Here is a 20824-nt window from a genome sequence, read left to right as displayed (position 1 = left end):
AAGGAAGACAAAGACTAAGAAAAAGAAAGAATTGAGTAAAAAGGAGGAGGAGGAAAGGAAAAAAGATGAAAGGGAAGAAGAAGATGAAGAAGAGAGGAAAAGAAGAAGGCTACAAGAAGAGGTGGAAGAATAACAAAAGGATAAAGAAGAGGAGGAAGGAGAAGAATGAGGCGATAGTTTCACTCCCAGTCGATAGGGGTCACTCAGGAGTTGTGAGCAGCCACCGGAAGCGGATACATTCATTTCCGGTTCCCGGACCGTTCAGTTGGCGGCAGAAAGGCGCCAAATAAGAAATGTTGTTGTGGGTCCGTGGAATAAGATGTTGTGGACTAGCGAACAGATTCACTGACGCATCTCACGTTTAAAGTTTTAGCGATAAGCCGCGGACCAAAGTGTCAACTTAATAACCGCGTGAAGGACTTTATTTATTTTTTTAGTTCGTCAATCACCATGGAGACACTTTTCAGTAAACTTTTACAGGTTAATGTGAGGTGCAGGGACTGCGAGGAAAGGTGAGTAAAGTGTTTACACTGACATTAGATCACAGCCTGGCCAAGTTAGAGAGGTTAAATACGTATGTCAGGTTGTAAAATAAGCTAAAGCATTCCTCTGGTAATGAATGCTATTATGATCAATTAATTTCCCTTGTGGATCATTAAAGTCTGTCTAAGTCTAAGTTTGATTCAGAAAAAGATGTGTAACCTGAAGCATATATTTATTAATACAGACATCTTTACAAGGCACATATATAATCTACATATAGGTGCAAAAAAAAAGTTTGTATCCTTTCCTTATCTCAGCTGCTTGATTTCCAGGGACCAGAGGAGAATCTTTTTTCCTGGCCACACATAAAGCAGTATCTATACCTACCTATACTGGGTGGACAGATGTCCACATCTGTCCCCCCATTTAACCCCAGTTTTTTTTTTTCGGCCACTACTACCCTGCTAAGAAACAAGATGTATACAAACACTTCACTGTATAATAACAAATTAAAAGCCATGAAGAGCACCAAGGTCTTTTTTTAATAGTGTCATTTTACAGGAGAGCTAATGTCCGCGTCACCATTGAGCTTCAGTTGTCGACAAGCCCAGTGCACAAAAGGGTGAGTCTGAGTTTTGCATATAACTTAAAAAAACAGTGTAATTAGAAGTTTTAACCCTGGCAAATACACCGACCAGGGCATAACATTATGACCACATTCCTAATATTGTGAGTGTCCTGTGGTGTCTGGAAAGTGGGAGTTGGGGTTTTCTGGTCTGGTGTAGGTTGGGGGGTACAAAAGTTTCCCAGAGGAACATTGATCTGTCACAAGATGTTATTCACTTCTCAATCAGTGGTTTTAATGTTTTGACCATTTGGTGTATAAATAATCAGTTCTCCACATACTTTTTAGGCTTTTTGTGTTTCCCCAGGCTGTCCTGTACAGTCTTAATCTTGTTGTTATTAATATTATTTTGCTGTAGTGACTAAACGTCTGGTTTGTCTTTGATATTAGGATCTTCAGGTTAGACTTACAGATGATGTAGATCCATATTTTCTCTTCAAACTCTCAATATCAGAAGAAGATTTTCAAAGGTTAGTATTATATAAAATACAACATTTACAAAAATTGAATTAAGTTACATGAGCAGCTGATATTCTCTTTCTGTGTTGGACAGTTTGAAAGTTCAGCAGGGGCTACTGATAGACTTTGCATCATTTCCTCAGAAGTTTATTGACCTGCTCAACCTCTGCTATTCTGAACAGGAGTCAGACAATCCAAGGTATCAAGCAAACCACCACATGACATCACACTGTTCAGCTAAATAAGTTTATTGTTGACTGAAATTTGGTCACATATACAGTTCTGTGCAAAGATGTGGTCATGTGGAAAAACTAAGATTAGTGCTTCAGCAATAATTACACAAAACAAAATAACTGATTAGAACTAGTTCCATATTTACAATACATGGAATGTCAATTTCTCTACGTGCCTGCCACACAGATCCACTCAGCAATGTAAAGTGCTTTAACAACTATGAAGAGGAAGAAGTGATCTAAGGTGTGACTAAATGAAATTAAAATTATGCAGCTTGCAGTAAAAGCGAGGCTGGGATTTGACACAACCAGTTTTTCCCATAAATTGGCAAATTTTTTAGCAGCATGTCATATTCTCGCAACCATTCAGGGAAAAAAAAAAGGCAGAATGCAAGAATTTGGTTGCACTCTGTGGGTGTTACCCATCAGAAACTTGTATGACTAGTGTCTAGTAGAGTCTAGAAGTTCTTATTCCAAGTCAGATCCATAAATCCAGGGTTTAAAGAGTTTAAAACTTTCAACCACTGTGACCACTGTCCCAAATGACTCACTTTCAAGGAATTTCCTTCAAACACTAAATTCTTCCCTATGCACAGCTGACTTACTCATTCAAACATCTGGAGTACCTACAGCTTCTTCTCATCACTGTATATGTGATAGCTTTGCAAGTAATGCTGACATCAATTCATTTTGAACATGTAATTGTAAAATTTGGACAAAATTCTACAGACAAAGTTGTATTATAATTGTATGTAAAGTCAAAAATCACCACACGCTACATGACTGCTCATCCTCTTTTTCCTCAGGTTTCTTTTGTGCTTGTCGAGCCAGTCGCAGCTGCTTGAAGGTCCTGCCACTTTCAGTGTCGTAGAGACGAATGCGTTCAAGCACCTGAACCACTTGTCTTTACGACTCGTTCAAGGCGCTGACAAAGAGGTCAAGGACTATCTGGCGGGGTGTCTCTCTGCTCTGAAGGTTGGCTTATTTGGCATCACAATACTGTTTACTACAAACTGAACAGAGCTTTGAGTTCAACATACAATTTTTATACAATTTATCTTGTAGTATGAAATGTTTGGACATACACATGTAAATTACTGATCTGTTTCAGCCAAATGAGTAGTTCATTGAATGGATGCTGGTATTGTAGCTTGTAACTATAAAGGCAATGAGTTTTGTCATGTGTATAAAGATACGTAATCTCAATGTTTCAGGCTGAGAAGGAGGCTTTAGACATAAAGCTCAAGAAGACTGAAGATGATCTGTCCAGACAGCTGAGCTACGCTCAACAGGTGGGATAGTGTTTCGAGCTCCATATTAAGTGCAACAACTAGACTATACTGACTATTTGGGTATCCTAAAAAATTTGGGTATCCTAAAAAATTTGATCCGGTGTTGTTTGACTAAATAAAGAATATTCCAAGTCATCGCCCTGAATCACTGTCATGACAAACAGGGACGGGAACTGAATGCAAATTATCTTAATCATCAACCAACAATGTTGTCAAGCTCATGAGTCAATGCTGCTTGAAATGTGTGATTTTTGATAAACTTTAACGAAAGGCTCCCACACCATTTGTAGACGGTCAGATGGAATCACATGAACACAATAATAACAATATGTGGACATAATATCTATAAGTAAATGATCAGGGTGTGCAATCACTCATAGTTCTTTGAATATCTAATGTTATATATGAATTGCTTTTGTTGAAGATGGTTTTATTGATGGTGAAAATTGGTGGTGAAAAATGGAAATCAGAACGATAAAAATATGCACTGATCAAGAATCAGATTTTAAAATCGTAGATTAAACAGAAATGTGTTTAGAGATTTTTCTTAAGTCATGCCTTTCCAGGATCTAAAACAACTCCTTACAGACATTTTACCAAAATAAAACTGTCAAAAATAACAATGGCTGTGTTTCTCTCACAGACTCTGTCTGAGAAAACTAAAGAGTTGGACAAACTGCGTTCAGAGTGGACGAATCAGACCAGCTCCCTCTCCACTCGTCATTCTCAGGAGTTACAGCTGGAGAGAGAGAAGACCGTGGAGGTAAGGGCCTCATCCGCCAAGGACTGTTTATTGGATGTGGTTATTATTGAAGAGAGACTATGTGAAAGTTAAAAGCCCAGTTAAAAAAGGTGTTTGATGTAGTTTTTTCATTCATAGGTATCATGTTCAAACATGTCATCGTTATGTTGGAATAGAATTTATTTGGAAAAGTTGTTATATTTGAGTAGATATATACAATATGGGTTAATTGTTTTCTTCAGTCTAAAGTCTAGTCTGTCAGTCTGATCTTAAGTGACCAGTTCACGTACCTGTGGTCACACCTGGCATTATATTTATCAGTGTGACCAAATAGTTATCGATCTCTCGCCGTTTCTTGGGTTTCTTGAACTATCTTTATCAAGTAAGAGACCCAAAGTTAACGAGAGCTCGTGGATCAAGGTTATAAAGTTCTTTTCGATGCCTTTCAGCTGCAGAGGAAGTTTCAGCAGCAGACCGACCACATCCGCGAGGAGCTGGAGACTTCTCACAAGAACAACATCCAGCAGCTCCACAGCAGACTGACGGAGCTGGAGACGTCCAGCAGAGAGCTGACGGAGAAGAAATACAAGAACGAGTCGGTCATCAGGGACCTGAAGATTAAACTAGTGGGCGCAGAAGAGGTGAGGGACGTATGGCCAGTATCAGTTAATGTTTTCAAACTTTCACTTGACTGTGAAGATTGTCAGTCGTTGCGGTAAAACAACTGGAACTGAACTGAGCCGTCTGGTCATTGTGTGAGTCAGTGGTGTCACGCTGATAACTAGTCTGGGTCTGCACAGTTTTAATGTGTGGCTTTATGTTTGTGTACTGGTAGGTTAGTGTGTGTCTTGTATGAATCCTTTGGATATAAATGCTTTAAATGTAGACTTTAATGATCCACCAGGGGTATTACTTTGTCACCGTTGCTTTGTTGCACATAAAAGTAAACATTCATAAAAAACACAAGAAAGATAAAATAAAATGAGATTAGATTAAAGTAAAGTAAAATAAAAATAAATAGTGTAATTTAAAAATTTACAGAATTAGCAATATGAACAAATATACAAAAAGTAGTTGGCAAAACAGTGTCCAAGGTGATGTGGTTGTTTGCCCAGTTGCATAGCGACAGCGGCATGGATTTTGTCGATCTGAGTGTGTGTATCTGGACACAACATGACATAGATGAATGCAGACAATTAAATGTAACTTCCTAAATCCATTAAGAGTCCAGACATTGCCAAGCCTCCAATAAAGCCCTGTGAGAACGCTAAGCTCCAACAAGAAACAAATGCGTTGTTTGCGTCTTGCGTCCCCCATTTTTTTTTTTTGTTTTATAAAATTGTTGATAATTTGTCTGCTGTCCTGTAGGAAGGGCAGCATTTGAGGCAGCAAGTCCTCTCTCTGAAGAGGGAGAACAGCACTCTGGACACGGCCGTCCATGAAAAGGAGCGTTTGGTGAGCCAGCTGCAGATGAGAGTGGCTGTCATGGAGCAGGAGATCAGAGATAAGGATCAGCTGATGCAGCACTCAAAGGAGGTGCTGGAAGCCACCCAGCAGCAGAAGGTGGGAGTCGGCTCTTCTAACTTCTACCAAGTCACCAGAAAATATGAGAGTAGTTGCACCATCTGTCAGCTTTACTGCTATTCTAGTTCACCGGTTTAGTTTTACTACTTCGATTTAACACTGCGTGATCTTCTTTCTCTTCGCAGTAGAGGTTTATTGTTGTCAGAAAACAGATGTGTTCTTTGTATTTTCTCTCCCTCTGTTTATTTCTTTTATTTTGTTTTCTAGGCAACAGTGGAAGGAAATGCAGAAAGTAAGGAACTTAAAATAAGAAAACTTGAGACGACAGTAAAGTCGCTGTCTGAGGAGCTCATAAAGGTTCGTCTGCTGCAGCATTAAAACTGATGATGTTTTCTAATGGAACAGTCCAGTTGTGCATTAATATAAAATGAGCTTTGTCATCATTATTTTTAATCTAGCTAATTTTGTTGCGCTGTGTGGTGTAATAAAAATGAAGGTATTTGCATCCCTCATATATTTTTCTAATCTTTTTTTAATCCAGGCTAACGGTATCATTAAGAAGCTGCAGGGGGAGGTCCGAGGCCTGGTGGGAAAAATAAAAGTCAAAAACACTGTGACTGTGTCGCAGGAGAAGGTTCTCCAGGAAACATCCGAAAGACTCCACAGTGTTGAAAAGGAGCTGCAGAGCGTCCAGCAGCAGCTCATCACCAAGGATGAGCAGGTATGTCCTGCACCTACATCTCATCATCAGACTTTAAAGTTGTTCTCTTATAGTGTTGGCTCCTTGTGTTTGTGCAGATATTACCCTAAGTAAAACAGAGGAAGTGAGTTGTGTAGTGTTATGTCCTTTATGTTATGGATTCGATGACAGTGCGGCATCATCCGTGTCATGGTTGTGAACGTGTTATGTACTTTGTTCGCGTTTGTTCACAGGTGAAGGTTACTGTGACAAAACTTCCACAAAACATAATGTTTTACGATTGTCTGGAGAGAATGTCATCTGACATTAAGCTCCACTTGGACTCAACAATGGACTGATGATAGTTTGTTAAAGCTCAGTGTCACTGGGACCTCACAGGTCACGTTTGGGCCCCTTTATTTTCTCCCAGCCAGATAATGGGACCTCCTGTCCTCCCTTAGTCTCAATGAGATCAGGTGATTGTTGTTGCATCATTTGACAAAGTTCTCTACCCGCCCTCTTTTGTTGACTCCAAAGCTTTTTAATACATTTCATTAACACGGTGTCCCTCTTCACTATCGATCTTTTCTGTTTTTCTACTCGCCCCCGGCCTCATCCGATGAGTTTGGGTTCCGCTCAAGTCTTATTTAAAAGGAGCTTTCTTCTCTTTCCACTGTTTCCTCAGTGCTGGGTCTGTTGGTTTCCAGCTCTGGGTTTTGTAAACCCATATAAAACTTTGCACGTAGAACCTTTATCAAACACAGGTCAACTACTCGGTCCAGCCAGAGCTGTCACAAATGGGGACTGTGTCGTTCTGTTTAGAAGAACCTCCTTTAGTCAAAATGTGCTGTCTTACGAAGGAAGTTATTTGTGGAGCAGTCTACCTCCTTCTATCAGGGAAAGCTCCAGCTTTGCCACCTTTAACGGGCATCTGAATGTGATCGTGTATAATAGCACAGTTTGCACTCACATGTTGCTTTTATATCACTATTAACTCTAATGTTTTAGCTCATTCTTTCTTTTCAATAATACTACATTTCTCACTGTGATGTGTTGTTCACTAGGCTTCAGGTTATAATCTGGCACATTCACATGTACATTTGTCCCGTTCTTTCCCAAATAAAATCTTCTCTAAAGCACCTTGAAGCTATTTAGATTTTTATTGAATCAGTACAAATTAAAGGCATGAGGGAGAAACCGAGCGCTGAGATCCCTTCTGCTCCAGACTGGCCAAGTAAGGAGACAGAAAACACAGCAAGGTTGGGTAGGAGCAGATTGGAGGTATATACAGTATTTTGTATGTGATCCAAATACGATTTACATCACAAACACTCCCTGCTGCTACAGAATAGTGTGAAATGTAATCAATGACAACACTAGTTGCAACTTCTCACAGATGTTTCTCTTCAAAGACCACCGAGTACTCTGGAGGGGAAAAAAATAAAAAATATAACGCTCTGCTGTTGTCTGTCTGTACGGCAAATATATAGAAAGCTTGTCTAGCACATTAAGAAAGTTTGAACTTGATTTAGTGTGTCTCTCTTACAGGTTTCTAAGCTGAAGGAGCAGCTGGATGCAACGGTACAAAAGCTAAACGAAAGCAGAGAAGTGTTGAGAACAAATGAGAACGGTGAGGATCTTGTACGTGACGTTGTATCTGTGACGACTGTACTGTTGTTGAATGAGTGGAGACACTGCAGCTCATACTTTAACAACTGTTTAACAAGTAATCCACACGTGTCATTATACATCAGGTAGAAGCTGAACCTTCAGTGCCGACCTTTCGGTTTTTAATATTTAGTTATATGGTTCCATCTTCAGGATTAATATTATTGTATGTACGGTAATAGGGCTGTCAAATATTTAATCATGATTGGTTTCTAAATTAATCACACTAAAAGTATTTATCTTAAATGTGCCTGGAAGGGATATTTTTCTTAATTTATTAATTATTTTTTTGCTTTTATCATCATCTCTTCCAAGCAGAGAAGTCCCTGCCTTCAGCTTTGTTCTTGATCCGGCGATAACTCCATTCACATCAGCAGTAAAAGGAGATTCTTGCTGAGAGAAGAAGCTGGCAGAACTTTGCCTCTTGCATTTATTTATTTATTTTTTATCACACTGTAAATTGAACAATTTTCAGCAAAGCAACGCAATTCTTTTCAGCTGATTCAGCATAAAGGATTTCCAGCCAGACGCGGCAAACTCTTTCAGCAGTAAAACAGGAGAGTGATATTCTAGGTTTAAATTACAATTTAAAAAAAGAGATTTTAAAATTTGAATGGTGTCCGTGGCATCACATATACCAGTGTTGAAGGTTATAAATAACAGATAAACTGCCAGTAATAGCCGTCATGGCAACCATGTACTTGGCGAATGAGCTTTGGAGCAGATCTAAATTGTTTCCAGCAATCACACAATAATAATTAAATAAACAATCATCTGATTTTTTGAGTCATTTTTATTTGTAACTGGTGCAAGATGGCATTTTTTTTTTGGAGTTTACGGTTCGTAAGGAAAGAGTCGAGCCGCTACAGTTGCATAATTTCTGCGTCCTGGACTCGTCTACGGTGATGAACCCGAATGGGTCCATCGTAGTTATCCGTCCAAAAGCACGAGCTTCACACCTGTTTTTAATACAAACTGGTGTTTTGTCGTTTCTGTTTGCATACCACAGTTATAGGTTGGCTTAATAAGCAGCTGAACGAAAGGCAGCTCTCCACGAAGGCCCAGCCTCCCGAGGCTTTGGAGAACCCATCGGTTTTATCCACAACAGCAGGACTGAGGGTAAGATGAGCTTCATACGACGCTGTATAAACACACTGTTATTTATCAAACTGTGGTTTTTGGTGGGCGCAGTGCTTGATTTTGTGGTCACATAGCACATTATTCTGAGCACATCAGTATTTCTCGTTGCCCAGTTTTATCCTCAGACGTGTAAACTTGCTGGATCCCCTGTGACCGGGGCTGAAATCACTCTTGCTGAACAGCGAGCAGGACAGGCAGCCAATAAACACATGTGAGTTTGTTTTCTTCTTCTTCTTCTGCTTCAGGCTGCCGGTAGCATTTTTCCAAGATGTCCGCATTATTTGACAAACACTTAAATTTTTATTTGTTTTGCTGGAAACGAGGCGTGCTGTCCTTATTTGGGCGTCAGAGGCTCTTGGCACAGATTTAAAAACTATTTACCGGGGCGTTTAAATGAATAAGAACAAGGTTTGTCTGGGCAGGTTTTATGAATCTCTCTTGGGTTTTCATATTTTCCTTGTTTTTCTCAGGCCTCTGTCTACGTAATGCTGAGAAATGAATTAGATTCAGTAAAAAGTCACTTTCATGATCTTTGAACAGTTGTGTCAGGATTTATTTAACGTGTGTTCTCTTCTTTGTTGTCAGTGGGGACTCTGTGGGTCTGGATCCTAAGTACTTTGAGAGGAGAGATGTTGCCAGCACGATCTATACGCCCTCGTCTAATCTTCACAGAGGTAAACCCTCCTACCGTTTAGAGCACATCACGTTCAGTGGTCAAATGAAGCCAGTAGGAAGTAGAGCAAAATAAACTTGCTCTACTTTATATTATAAAATAATATAAAATGTGGCCGAGTCCAAGTGACTCAGATCAGACACAACGTGCAGGACATGGTCGCTTTTCAAAGGATAGAGCAGGTTTAGATCTTAACCCTCCTGTTGTGTTTGTTTCAGCTGTATCTGTATACAGGGTGAATAAAACACACAAAATGTGAATGAATTTTATGACAAACAAATGAAATAAATCTGCATTTTGTTAAGAAAAAACAGTCACATTTGACCCAACACAACAGGAGGGTTTTAAAATATTCAGATGAGCAGTGAAATATCTGCAAGACAATCCAACATGTCCAGTTGCTTTTGTTTCAGTTTTGTCTTTTGAAAAGAAAGTGCCATGATCTGGACGCCTTGTATTACTGATGAATCTGCTACAGTGTCATTAGTTATTAGTATATCAGATTTTGTGATTCACGTCCAGGAAACCGATCATATGAGCTGAGTATTTGTAGTGTAATGTTTAGTTTAACTCTGATTTTGACACATTGGTAGACATATTATTTTTGTTTATTTCCATTTTTTTACAGACTTTCCTCAGCAAACAAAGCCTTCCATAGTGTCGGCTTACTTCACTGCGTAAAACAGGATTCGACCGGGAACAAAGTTGTTGCCATTACAACTCGAAGAGGAAATGAAACCACTAAACTTCTCGTTCTGTGTAATATCTTCTGCTCCTGTGAAGTATTATAACCGATGTGCTGTGTTGTAGATGCTCTTTTAACTGATGTCTCTCTGTTTTGTCGTCCAAGTTATTTCTGTTGAATTATTTATAATGGATTCCAGTGATGAAGGATCATATACAGGTTTATCCCCCTCTGAATTTTCTATATTTCTGTATAAAAAACAAAAAAAAAAAGACTCAAAACATGAGCGGACTTTCACACCTGTCTTGAACGCAGACAAAGAAAACCCAATGAAATGAATTAAAACACAAATATTATATTTGAGCATTTATTTGTTCAAGAAAATGAGCTACTGTTACATATCTGAGAGTTGCACAAGCACAGATTGGGATTCGAAATGGATTCTGCTTTGGCCTTGAAATAAACTTAGAGGAAGACGTTATTTGCACAAGTCTAATATTTCATTTCCCTTTAACTGAGTTCTCTTTGTCTACTTTCAGTACTTGTTTTTAAAATAAGATTTGAGTCTTTTTTAATGCAGAAATGTCAAAAATTCTTTCACACACCACTGCATTAATGTCCTTAGATTAGCTGAAATCTTTCCTCATGCTGTCCAGTGTGTTTACAGTCCTTAAGTATTTATATTGTAGTTGTGTTTTTAACAGTATTTCAATTTGGAAATGTACATTTTAATAAACATGATTTCCATGCTGGTCTTTTAACCGAGTCGCTTCAGGGTGTTAATTTTATCCATCTCCTGTACAATCCTTTCTCCTACTGTGTTTAGCTTCAAACTCCGGCTGTGATTTTTGACTTTAAACCAAGGTAGTTGTATTTGGACCTGAGCACCGCAGAGATTCCGTAATCTACACCTCTAATAATTACACTGGATGGATAAATAGGCCTAGAATATGTTTGACCCGGATGTGTCCTTTCATCCACACACATGGATTCCTTGCTTCTAGTTATGTTTCTTTCGACTCCAGCTCACTTTAATGACCTTATTGTATTAACCCAGTAGATCACATCTCTCTCAATGTGCAGCTTTACCTTGAGTTTCAGGAAGTAGAACCAGGATGCAGAGTCTCCTGTAGAACCGGCTCCCAGTTTGGTCTGGGCTTGGGAAGCAGAAGGCTCTGGTGTTTCTCCACTTCTTAGCACACATGCAATGACACTTTTTTTTTTATTATTGTGGATTGTGTTCTCTGTTAGCCCTCTGACTATTGTCAGTATCTGTAGCAGCCCTTGTCCCTCTGCTTGTGTGTTTATTAAATGTCAAATCTGACCACTGAGCTTCTCCCTCCTTGGGTTTTTAAAGTCGCACCTCGTCACTTTACTGCCGTACACAGCAAAATCTTAAAAGTACAGAGCCCAGTTTGTGTATAATTTAAATATGTATCTCTGATTTCTGAATGAGGAGTTGTTCACATTGCACAACAATCCACAGAACATTTTTTTGACCGATTTATTTGCCGTTTCATAAATGTTTTCGCCGCCAACAGGAACCCTAAAGGAAATCCAGTGCTGACCTGCTGTAAAGGAGATGTGTTCAAATTAAAGCGGCAAAAATAGTGAGATACAAATAAACTAAGTACAAATTAGCATTTTATTTGGAACATTTTATTGTTTAAAACATTTTTTTTAGCTGGACGCAAATTTGTGTTTCGTTGAATTCAGCTTAAACTTAAACGTATCCTCTTTGGCCAAATGTCTGCACCAATGTCATTTTACAAGTCATGCAGGAAAATGTCACACATGCTCATATTTATTCATGATCCAAAAAAAAAAAAAAAAAACACCCATCCTAAGCTCGGGAAGACGGGTACACTCTGAGATTAGATCAGCTCATTTCTTGTGCTTCAGAGTTTAACAGAGTCGAACTGGACTAGACATTAAGCAGAACGGACGAAATGATAAAACTAATAGCAAGAATTTTAAACATTTCCCATAAAGATCCTTTTCCTCGTTTCCTTGGTTTCATGATTAATAGTCACAAACTGGCCGTTGCTGTTTTCCGATCCTTCGCTGTACATCCTCCAGGTGATCAACACCCTGAGATTAAATTAAAACGGGACGAGACATTAACAACAATTATATAATTCACAAGGCTTCCCACACACACTCATAAACTGGAAGATTCCTTCATTTGTCTTTTTAAATTGGTCTGAATCCTGCTCTGTCCAGAGTCCTCAGGAGGATACGGAGCAAAGATGGTGGAAGGTTTCTGGAACGTCCAGTCAGTATATCAACACACACACACACACACACACACACACACACACACACACACACACACACATACATATATATATGTACCTGAGTCCAGTTAACATCTTTGAGTGTGTCTGAATGATCGTTTCCCCCTTTCGATGTAAACCAGATTGTGATCAGTCTGGTATCAAAAACAAAAACAAAAAACATCTTCAATAAGATCCAGTGTGAATTTTAAGAAGATGATTCCGTCCACAGGGATCAGTATTTCTATCGCTCACTGGCAGGACTCTTTCCCCTCCTTCAGCAGTGGATCTCATAGGCAATCTGAGAGTCCATAAACAGGCCCGTGTGGTTAAGAAACATCCCTTCGGCCTCTGATGTGATCACCGGCTCGGCCTCCCCTCCTTCCCCCGCCATTCTCCTCATGGTCCCTATATTGCTCTCCTGCTTCTGCTGCTGCTGCTGCTGTTGTTGCTGCTGCTGCTGCTTCTGTTGCTGCTGCTGCTGCTGCTGCTGTTTGCTGGCGGCCAGAGCAGGACTCACCGTCTGGCTCAACCCCGAGGAGAGGGCGTGGCTGCAGGTGTCGGACGGCGCGGGGCACCCCAAGTTCGTGGTGGAGACGGCCGCCGCCGGCGGAGCCGGAGGGAGGACGGGCTTAGCCCTGTTGAGGACGTACATTTCGTGGCCGCACTCATCGCGGTACTCTTCCAGCTGAGCGAAGGTGGTGGGGCCGTCAGAGTAGTCATTGACATACAGGATGCTCTCCTCCTGCAGGTTAAATCTCACCGTCATTAGATTTGATAAAGGGGAGAGAACAAACTTTACAACAAATCATAGTGAGTAATTAGCTGCGTGTCATCGTTATGCTGAATGATCACATGTTTTGTGAAGAGAGGGGGGTCTCTGCTTCATACGTACACTGATCAGGCATAACATTATGACCACTTTCCTAGCATAGTGTACGTCTCTGTGGATCATCCCACGGATACTTGATCAGTTTGGGATCTAATGAGTTTGGAGGCCAACACCTTGTGCTGTTTTTCATGTTTTTTTAGTTGTTCCTAAACCATTTTTGTGTGTGTGTCAGTGTCAGGCTGCATCCTGCTGGGACGACTGTCATTACTGTGAGGTCCGGTACCCTGGTCTGGTCTAGGTGGGTGGTACATGTTTAAGTAACATCCAAACCAATGCCAGGTTCCAGCAGAACACTGAATTGTCAAAAGGTGATCAACATTATTCCCTTTTCCTGTCAGCGGTCATAATGTTGTGGCTGATCGGTGTACACAGACCACATTCTTACTTTTGTATCTTTATGTGTCTTTGTTTGAGTGATGTGTGCTATTCTTTGATCTTTACTTAAAACAAGGCTCACGTTGAATCTGAAAGCTGAGCGAGTCAAATGTTCTCAGGAAATCTTTTTTTTTTTTTCCATTTGACTTTGAGATAGGAGCCAAGTTTGAGAAGTTTTAATTAGGTCCCCAAAGAGCTCCTGCCTCCTCTAAAATCATAACCCGTAAGACTTGTTATGTGCGGGATTGTCGACTTATTTATTCCCTTCTAAACACTCTCATGTATCCAGTTGTTGGTAGACATGTATCATGTCTCAGCTGTCAATAACTTCACATTTAAATTCATGTCTAATTACTCTGCGATGTATTAAACCCCATTAAACCCCTAAAATTTCATCTGTCTAAGTAGCTCCCATCACTCATCGGACTCAATATTTTTACACTTTGCTAGACTCAAAACATATGCACCTTTTCAGCACCATCAGCCTCCTTGTATTGCTGCTGATGTCGGCTGTAAATCATGGCGAGGAGCAGCAGAGCGGTCAGAGCCAGCAGGGAGATGCCCACGGCGATGGCGGTCTGAGTGGCAGCTCCCAGAGCGCTGAAGGCCATGCTGCCCAGGGCGTAGAGAGGCTCCCGGCTCACATCTGAGCCCAGCGCGGGGCCGTGGTTCCTCAGCCGGGGCCAGGCCGGGGCGTACGGCGAGGACACCTGGGACCACGAGGCCCACACGGAGGAGGAGGTCGAGGACATGGACGAGTTTATGGCGAGCTGGAAGGTCACACGGGCCACGCCTCCTGGGTTCCAGGCCTCGCATTCGTAGAAGCCCGCGTGGGCGACCGTCACATTGCTGAGAAACAGCATGCCACTGCCGGTGTCGGGGTCAAAGCGCTCGGCTTCGGTCTTCTGCTGACTCACCCCTCCTTCCTCCGAGGACTCGGCCGCTCCCCTCGCTACGCCTCCTCCGGTGCCCAACTCCTGAACCAGCCCTCTGGGGGAAAACACTACTTTACCCTGGGACGCTTTCCTCCAGGTCACCTGCAAAGGTATCCAGTGTTTTGTGTTGAGAGGCCTGGGATGGAGGAGGTTCTCAACACTGACAGAAAGTTGAGCTGTTACTTGCAATTAATCTCAATAAAACTGAACTAAACCAATATGCACAGTTATGGACAATGCAAAGAAACATTTAATCACACACAAGATCTAATAATGTCCATGATGACATGTACATGTACTGTATCTACTTGTGCAATGTTGATGTCAAAAAAATAAGAATAAACTTGTAAAAAAAAAAAAAAGAATGGCAATGGCTTCAACGGGATATTTTGTGAAAGCTGCAAATTATTTCTGGTCTTTTACTGGAGAAAGCTCAGTTTAAAAACCCTGTTTACTTTCTCAGATGAAAGTCTGGAGCCAAATAATGATTCAAACTGTGTTTAACAAGAGCTGTAACAAAAAGTGTGGCAAACGTTTTAAAAGGTAACATTCAAGATTTAAAATCATCAGAGACTACTAATGTCATATGTCATGTTATACATCTATGGCATATCTTAAAATATAATTTAATTCAATATTCCAGTCTCTTAACACAGCACTAAATATTAAGCTATCCCTTGTACCTTTAATAAAATATGTTGGATTCATGTCAACGTGTATTTAAAGAAATTTAAATTTGTGGGGGGAAAATTTAAATTTTTTTTTTTTATTAAATGTCTAATCAACCAAAGATTTTGCAACTCCCTCTTAATATATTATGACATTAACATTCAAGATTTCATTTCATTTCATTCAGATTTCATGCACATTTCTGCCTCAGACTAATTAAGCAAACTGTTGGAAGGTCTCTACGTTTCCCCCTACCTGTGGCCTGGGGTAACCGGAGGCATGGCAGGACACCTTGAGGCTCTCTCCCAGGCGCACCGCGAGCCTCCTGGGCTCCAGCTGCACCAGCGGAGGGATGCACACCAGGCTGTTGAGGGGCACCTCCACCAGGCTCAGGTGGGAGAGGCGCGGCGGCTCCGTGCAGACCAGCCGACGCTCTGCGGAGCTGAGGAGCCTCTGACCTTCCTCGTCGATCCAGCTCCTCAGCCAGTGGAGGGCACAGTCGCAGCGCCACGGGTTGTCTGCACAACAGCACAGCACAGCACAGGAGGGTTTTGGGTTGGGGGTGGGGGTGGGGGTGGGGGTCCCTCTTGATGGTGAACCACTTGTGGTTCTGGGCAGGTCCACTGGTCTAAAAATCAATTCTTCCATGCTGCAAAAACAACTTGTTTTCTTGTTTCTCTGATGCGCTCAGTTAAAAAAAGCCTGTCTGTCTGGATCAATCTGACTCAAGCTTGAACCTCATCGCTTTACATGATGGTTACCATGGTTACGGCACCCTTCACGAGTAGCTGTCTTCGAGTATGAATTAATGATCATGCAAAATCACAAAAAAAAAAAAAAAAGCCCAAAAAGTCTCACCTGTGATGCGTAGCACCTGCAGGCTGACCAGGGGGCGCAGTGACGCGGGGCCGATGGTGTGGAGATTATTCCTGCTCAGGTCCAGCAGGGCCAGAGACGTCAAACCGACCAGAGCCTGGTCTGCCAGCATTTCTATGCTGTTGTGCTGCAAATGCAGCTCCTGCAGACGCTGAGACACGAGCAGAATAGAGCACACAGTATATCCTCTGTAAAATACAACAAACAACTAAAGAAAAGTACGAGACTCGCTGTTGTGTATTTGGGGAACTAATTCATCTTGTGCCCAGTAAAGCCACGAAAATAACCTCGAATGCAGCTTCCACAATCTAAACGTCGGCTGTGAAAAATATCTTCAGGTGTGCAAGACCCAGCAATAATAACAACAACACAAATAAAAATATGTCAGGTTTAAAACTAATCAGAAATTTCTTTTTTTAAAGCTTTAAGGAAAGACAGTTTTTTCACCCACTAATCAGAGATCTTTTTGCTATTTTTGCTTCATTATCATGTCTTCTGTCAAACTAGTTTAAGAAAAAGCAGGCAAAATACACGTTTAGGTGTTCATTTCACTACACTTTTTCCGTGTTGCGCCTCTAATTTACTCGCTAAAGCTCAAAACCGGCTCGCGGCACTGTCAGAATCATCTTCCCCCTCTTCTGTAACAAGAAAATTACAGCTCAAATTAGCAAGAAAAGGCAAAGAAAAGACACACGGAGGGGAGGAGAGGGGAAGTCACACTCATCTGAGCTCATCTGAGCTCATCCTGCCGTAAATGGTGTTTGGTTAAAGGAGACGAAGGTGGAGACGATCAGTAACGATCATCATTCATGCTTCACACTTAATGAACTTCCTGAAAATTTAATCTGATATTTAGATATTATATATAGTAATATGATTATGTGATATGTTTTAAAGAGTTTGAGTAGATTTGTTAGTGGTTTACAGTAAGAATCTACATGATTTTGCAATGTAAAGATTTAAAGGGCGTTTTCTCCAAATGAGTTTTTCTGCTTCTCTGAGCCAGAAATCTCCACTTCAGTAGCTCTTACACATACCAGACTTTCCAGATTTACTCCCAGTTACATTCTGCAGAGGTATTTACAGAGGGGATTTTTCATATATCATTCAGAGCCTGATTTATAGAACATTTTATTCCTAAAAACATGGAAAATTGATTTTTTTTTGGACTGTTGAGAGTATTTTTGATTTATAAAAAAAAGATAAAAAGAGATATCCAAACGTCCCTCTGTAAATACTCGGAAATTTAATATGTTAACAAAATGAAACAAGAATCTTGAACGTCACTTTAGCTGTTATTCAGATTTCTGTTCTGGAGATGTATGCAAATTAGCCCATATTTATGTAGATAACTCCTCATTTGCATATTTAAGTATAAATTCACAGAAAACTTGTAATTTATGTAAGTAACCAACTGGAGTCGTTTCACCGTGATATCTATTAGATAGAAATTTTACCCTATTCGCCTGTAGGGTCTCGCCTTAACATGAAGGTGTTTTAACAAGCTTTACCTGTAAGCCACGGAAGGTGTAGTCCAGCAGGCGCGTGATGTCGTTTCCTGCCAGGTACAGAATCCTTAGATGTTCGAGTCCCTGAAACATGTCGGCCGTCACCAGGTGGATGCGGTTCCCGTTCAGCGCCAGCTCCAGTAGCTGCCCCTGATTCTGGAAGGAGCCTGGCTCCACTGCTGAGATGGTGTTGTTCTGGAGGACACGAGGAGTTTATGGTTCACTGCTTGAACGTACCCTGACCGTGTCATTCATTCATTCATTCATTCATTCATTCGTTTCTGTGCGAGTGTGTATACCTGCAGGTACAAGTAATGCAGATGCTTCAGCAGAGTGACGTCCGTCTGACGGATCTGACCAATCACATTATCCTGCAGAAAGACGGTCTGGGGAGACGGGGAGACGGGGGGAGGAAGGCGCGCTCTGTCATTATTGACGAACGTTTTATTAAGGCGGTGGACTCTTTAGGCACAGTGAACTTACGTGCGTGGAAGGAGGGATGTGTTTGGGGATGTCCCTCAGGCCTGTGGACCCACACTCCACAGTGAGGCTGTAGCAGCGGCAGCCCACGGGGCAGGAAGGGGAGGCTCGAACGGGCATGTGTGGGGACAGGAGCACCATGGAGAGGAGGAGCATCAACAACACCACCATGGCGTCAGGACACAAGACTGAGGAAGAAGGAGAGCAGAGAGTATATATATATATATATATATATATATATATATATATATATATATATATATTATATACATATATATATACATATATATATATATATATATATATAGACATTTATATACATGTATGAATCTGTTCCATTGCTCTGTGGTCCAGGTGTGATGCTCACATGCCCACTGGAGACACTTTCCACAGACAGGGATCAACTGAACCAGTAATAACCAGAGCAATAGTAACTCGTCCGTTGGATCAGAGAGGATAGATATTCTCTGACTTCCTCCATAAATGAACGGTAACGGAAGATATAACTCTTCGTTTTTCATAACCAGCTTTGCTGATGCTTGCCCACGCCACCTGCTACTATTAATCACATAATCACACTGGACACACACACTCTAATGTGTTATTTGTGTCGGGACAGAAGAAAGCTGCAGCAGCAGCAGTGAAGCTGATCCTGAACCAAATAACTAAACACACATTTACTCAGGCTGTCTTGCTTCAAACTATGCCGTGTGTAATTGTGTGTTTCTTCTTCCTCCTCCCTTCTCCACAGACCTGTGCTGGTAATTGAGGACACACTACAGTCTGCACAGGTAATGACCCTGAAAATCTGCTAGTGTGTTTGGGGTTAAAGATGAAAATGTGCAAGTGTCACAGTCAAACAACCCCATAGCCAATGAAAAAAAAGAAGAGAGAGAGGGTGCCAACGTGGACCAAAGAAATAGAGGAGAGATTAATAAGTTGTGGCAGGAGGAGCGTGAGTTCCTATCTAATGTTGGTTGCAGGGCATGAAACAACTGTTGCCATAACCGTAAGAGTTTGTGTGAGAGTTCGATGCGTTCATTTGGCCTTAGCTGGTTTGACAAAATCATGCAGATCTGCTGAAGCCAGCCGTCAGTCAGCGTGCACCCTTAGTCTTTTAAAAAAAAATCTGTGTTGAATTAAACTGTAGAATAGTAGAGGTCTCAACTAGAAGAACAATACTAGTGTATTTTATTATGACTAAACCCATTAGGCCTTCAGGGAGCTGTGATTTCCTGACTGAGGAACACACAAATTTTTTCATCCATCCAAGCTCCAAGCAATGATACCACCACAATGAAATAAAGCCTTCCTCCGTATTTATCACTGCCTGTGGATCTCCGTTACCATAGAAACAGCTCGTGCCAAGATGCGTGTGATTTACATGAGAGCATCAATCACCGGTGGCTTTTCTTTGTTTCTCTTACAGTAGATCTACACCTGCACCATCACTCCGACTCCGACGACGACGACGACTTCCGATTGAAATACCTCCGGACTCACTATTATTAATTAACTTGTGTAAACACGGCAATATCCTCCCGCTGATTGCATCCCGCTGATAACGCCATGTGTCTCCTGGTCTCAGCCAGAAAACGCAATTTTCTGTCGCGCATGTAATCGTGAACGACTGGTGTGTGGATGAATCTCCATCAGTGCTGCTGCTGCAGGCCACCTGAACGCACCAAGCACACAGCACATAATAACACACAGCAACAACAACAACAACAACAAAAACGACCGTAGCTCCATACATGCCGATGCTGACCTCAAGGGTAGAAACGCATGCACCACAAAAAAAAAAAAAGAAAAGAAAGGAAAGAAAAAGATTTACCAACCAATGACGGATGTTACCTCGCTGAGGAAGGACGTGGGAGACTCCGACAGTGATGTCTGCCCCGCGCCACAGCATCTTATTCCCCTTCACTCACACGCCCATGATCATAGAAGTGACCTATTGTCGGTAAAAAGATGACGCTTCTGGGAGCAGACTAGTAGGTGGTGGATGTGTGGATGTCTGTGACGCTCAGGGGACGCCAGGCTGACGCAGATCACACAGTGCAAACAGGAGGAGAGCAGCGGGTCGTCAGGTGAGGGCTTGATTGTGCAGCACTGCGTAAATCGTTGTGAAACGGGTCGGCCGCCTTGGTTTGGTTCCTACATCCAGATGTTCGCTCCCTCGTCCGTCCCGGCGCAGGAAATATGCAAATTTCTCGATCGGGCTTTACGCACGACACAGCCGCTGCTCCACAGCAGCACAGTCAAGTTGTCCTGGAGTGATCTGGACAATGGAGATGGCCCCACACTAAGGCTGGTTTCAGCTGTCAGTTTGACCCCATTCAATGTTTAACGTATATAATATATAAATAAATATATGAATAACTTTTATTAAACTATTATTATTTTTGCGTCATATTTTATGACTTTTCCTAATTTAATGGAGACGATTTAATGGAGACAATGAACCCGACATAATATATATATATTAAACTCGGCCTAGTGCTATTTATAAATATACATTATTATTATAATTTCATTTGCATTAAATACTAAGCTATTCAAAAAATACATAGGTTCAAATATTCATTTTTTTTATTTCTAACATGTGGA

General features: G+C 41.3%; 2 protein-coding genes across 4 annotated transcripts; one reads left to right on the top strand and one right to left on the bottom strand.

Moving 5' to 3' along the window:
• Nucleotides 1-47: 47 nt before the first annotated feature.
• On the top strand, nt 48-10971 carry sass6 (SAS-6 centriolar assembly protein). The gene is made up of 16 exons (XM_047586313.1): nt 48-512; nt 1045-1105; nt 1499-1578; nt 1662-1766; nt 2607-2775; nt 3015-3092; nt 3736-3855; nt 4284-4475; nt 5203-5397; nt 5626-5715; nt 5900-6079; nt 7586-7667; nt 8715-8824; nt 8959-9056; nt 9431-9519; nt 10147-10971. Exons 1-16 carry the CDS (start codon nt 451-453, stop codon nt 10197-10199), a joined length of 1764 nt encoding a protein of 587 aa, XP_047442269.1. The 5' UTR covers nt 48-450; the 3' UTR covers nt 10200-10971.
• An 875-nt stretch (nt 10972-11846) lies between these two features.
• On the bottom strand, nt 11847-20506 carry LOC125008884 (leucine-rich repeat-containing protein 24-like). 3 transcript variants are annotated; one of them, XM_047586238.1, is made up of 8 exons: nt 20049-20506; nt 18218-18402; nt 18034-18120; nt 17738-17929; nt 16209-16377; nt 15606-15868; nt 14214-14783; nt 11847-13224 (listed from the first exon to the last, which is right to left on the bottom strand). In XM_047586238.1, the coding sequence occupies exons 2-8, from the start codon at nt 18383-18385 to the stop codon at nt 12757-12759; spliced, it is 1917 nt and encodes a 638-aa protein (XP_047442194.1). In that variant the 5' UTR covers nt 18386-18402; nt 20049-20506; the 3' UTR covers nt 11847-12756. The 3 variants fall into 3 exon arrangements, with proteins under 3 accessions (XP_047442194.1, XP_047442192.1, XP_047442193.1); XM_047586236.1 differs by having other exon boundaries at nt 20069-20506; XM_047586237.1 differs by having other exon boundaries at nt 20053-20505.
• Between the last annotated feature and the right edge of the window lie 318 nt (nt 20507-20824).

The sequence above is a fragment of the Mugil cephalus genome, chromosome 6 (assembly GCF_022458985.1).
Source record: "Mugil cephalus isolate CIBA_MC_2020 chromosome 6, CIBA_Mcephalus_1.1, whole genome shotgun sequence".
NCBI classification, from domain to species: Eukaryota; Metazoa; Chordata; class Actinopteri; order Mugiliformes; family Mugilidae; genus Mugil; species Mugil cephalus.
This window is presented reverse-complemented; position numbering and strand designations above follow the sequence as displayed.